Genomic DNA, 1,764 nt, shown 5'->3' on the forward strand with positions numbered 1-1,764 from the left:
GCTGCGAGGAGCAGAGCTGAGGCGGGCGAGGACCCGCGTTCCTGCGGCTTCGCCTGGGGGAAGCTGAGCTCCCCAGGGGGGCGTCGCCATGGCTGTGGCCCTGGGGCGACCCAGCTTTGCGGGCGGGGCGCCCCCCTCCCTCCAGGGTCAGTGGTGCCAGCTGCAGGGGCGGGCAGCTCCCACCGACGCGGGCTCGTGGGCCTGGAGCGGCGACGCGAGGGGCTCGGGGGCTCCGAGCCTGGCCCTGGGGTACAGCCCCCCGCCCGCCCGCCCGTCGGCCTCGCCCGAGCTTCTCCTCAGTGAGTCTAATGCGGGGTTTGCCGGCTTCGTGCATAGCCAGCTCGCGACTCAGCACGCTGCCTCTTTGCCAATTCGCTCATTTCCCCGCTACTTTCAATAGTTTTCTTCTGCCTTTGTACTTCGCCTGGTTTTTCTAGTTCTAACGTTTTTATAAATGTAGATGCACATTTTTTCATGTACTTATCTGTGCACCCAGAGCTGGGGCACAGGCCAGAGGTGCAGGGGCCTTGAGAGGCTTCACCCAAGTGGGGAGCAGACAGGAGGGGTCTGCTGCGCCCTGGGGGGCCCTCCCTGGCCGGGGCGAACTCGAGCTGCCGTGGCTGGACGGCTTCGCAGTGCCCCCACCGTAACCCCTCGGGCTCTCCTGTCGCTGCGCAGCCCCACGGCCCCGGGCCCCGGTCAGGACACAGCAGGGCGGCCCGGCACCAGCCCCAACCTCGCGTCTCCTCGCGTTCCTGTACTGCTGGCGACAGGGGCACGCCGAGCTCCCGGGTTTGGTTTCCTGGGGGCGGGCGCTCGCCCTGGGCCGCCGGGGTGGGGAAGGCAGCTGGCGAGACGGGTTTGTGCCCGGGAGGCTCCGTCCTTGACTGTCAAATATTTGTTTGCAGGGAGAAAAAGGTGTCTGCTGCTTTGGGCTGGAATGTCCTGGGTAAGCCTGTGGTGGTGTCGTGGTTCCTTACTGACCTCCAGCCTGAATGCACAGGGGTGTCCCGGCCCCGTCTCCCCCTTTGGCACTGTCTACCTTGCTAGCGCGGGGTGCGCCTGTGCTGAGGGACGACGTAGGCAGCCAGAGGGCCCACGCGTGTGACGAAGCTGCAGGAAATGCCAGGCCACGAGAAGTTCAAGTATTCTTTATTCAAAGTTGAAAAATGTACCATCCTGCATTATTGCAAAAATTCACTGGTACAAAACACTTTGCAGCTGGTGAGAAGGCAATAAAAAGTTGATTTTTTTAAACTCATCGCTATAAATTATCCTTACAGTACTTTGCAAATTCAGAATTTCAAACTGTATTTTCTTTTTCTAAATTGCCCACAGTACTCGAGGTTCCTGAAGCTAAGGCAGCTGTTCCATAGAGGAGGAGGGAGAGGAAGAGGTAGCAGATGTCAAGGAATTTCCATTTCTCTTTCAATGCCCACGTACTTGAGGGCGTCCGCCTGGCTGTATCTGGAAGGACACGAGGGAGCCGTGAGTCCGCGGCGTGACCCGGCAGCAGCCCAGCGGGCGCGGAAGACCCAGCTGCACGCACAGGCCCGAGGGTCCCAAGCCCCCACCCCGTCGGCCCCTCACGTGGGCCCTGGTTTCGGGCGACTGGGTTTCCAGGCGGGTGTGGCCCGCCAGAGGCCCCCCCAGGACCGAGCCGGGCCCCCGCAGCGCTTCACACGGGCGCGTGGCCAGCGGCCCGACTCCCGCCGCCAAGGAGGCGCAAGCCCGCACCAACCTGTAGTCGAAAAACAGCTCTTC

The 1,764-nt window shown here is 62.5% G+C and overlaps 1 protein-coding gene across 1 annotated transcript in view; it reads right to left on the bottom strand.

Moving 5' to 3' along the window:
• Positions 1-1,156: 1,156 nt before the first annotated feature.
• The window catches only part of EZH2 (enhancer of zeste 2 polycomb repressive complex 2 subunit), a 25,411-nt gene continuing 24,803 nt past the window's right edge, over positions 1,157-1,764 (bottom strand). The window contains exons 18-19 of the mRNA XM_004694349.2: positions 1,742-1,760; positions 1,157-1,467 (exon numbers count right to left, since the gene is read on the bottom strand). Coding sequence (XP_004694406.1) covers positions 1,407-1,467; positions 1,742-1,760 — 80 coding nt within the window. The 3' untranslated portion in view covers positions 1,157-1,406. The remainder of the gene's footprint in view (positions 1,468-1,741; positions 1,761-1,764) is intronic.

Source organism: Condylura cristata, unplaced genomic scaffold (assembly GCF_000260355.1).
Source record: "Condylura cristata isolate star-nosed mole 26May11 unplaced genomic scaffold, ConCri1.0 scaffold00042, whole genome shotgun sequence".
In the NCBI taxonomy this organism is placed as follows: domain Eukaryota; kingdom Metazoa; phylum Chordata; class Mammalia; order Eulipotyphla; family Talpidae; genus Condylura; species Condylura cristata.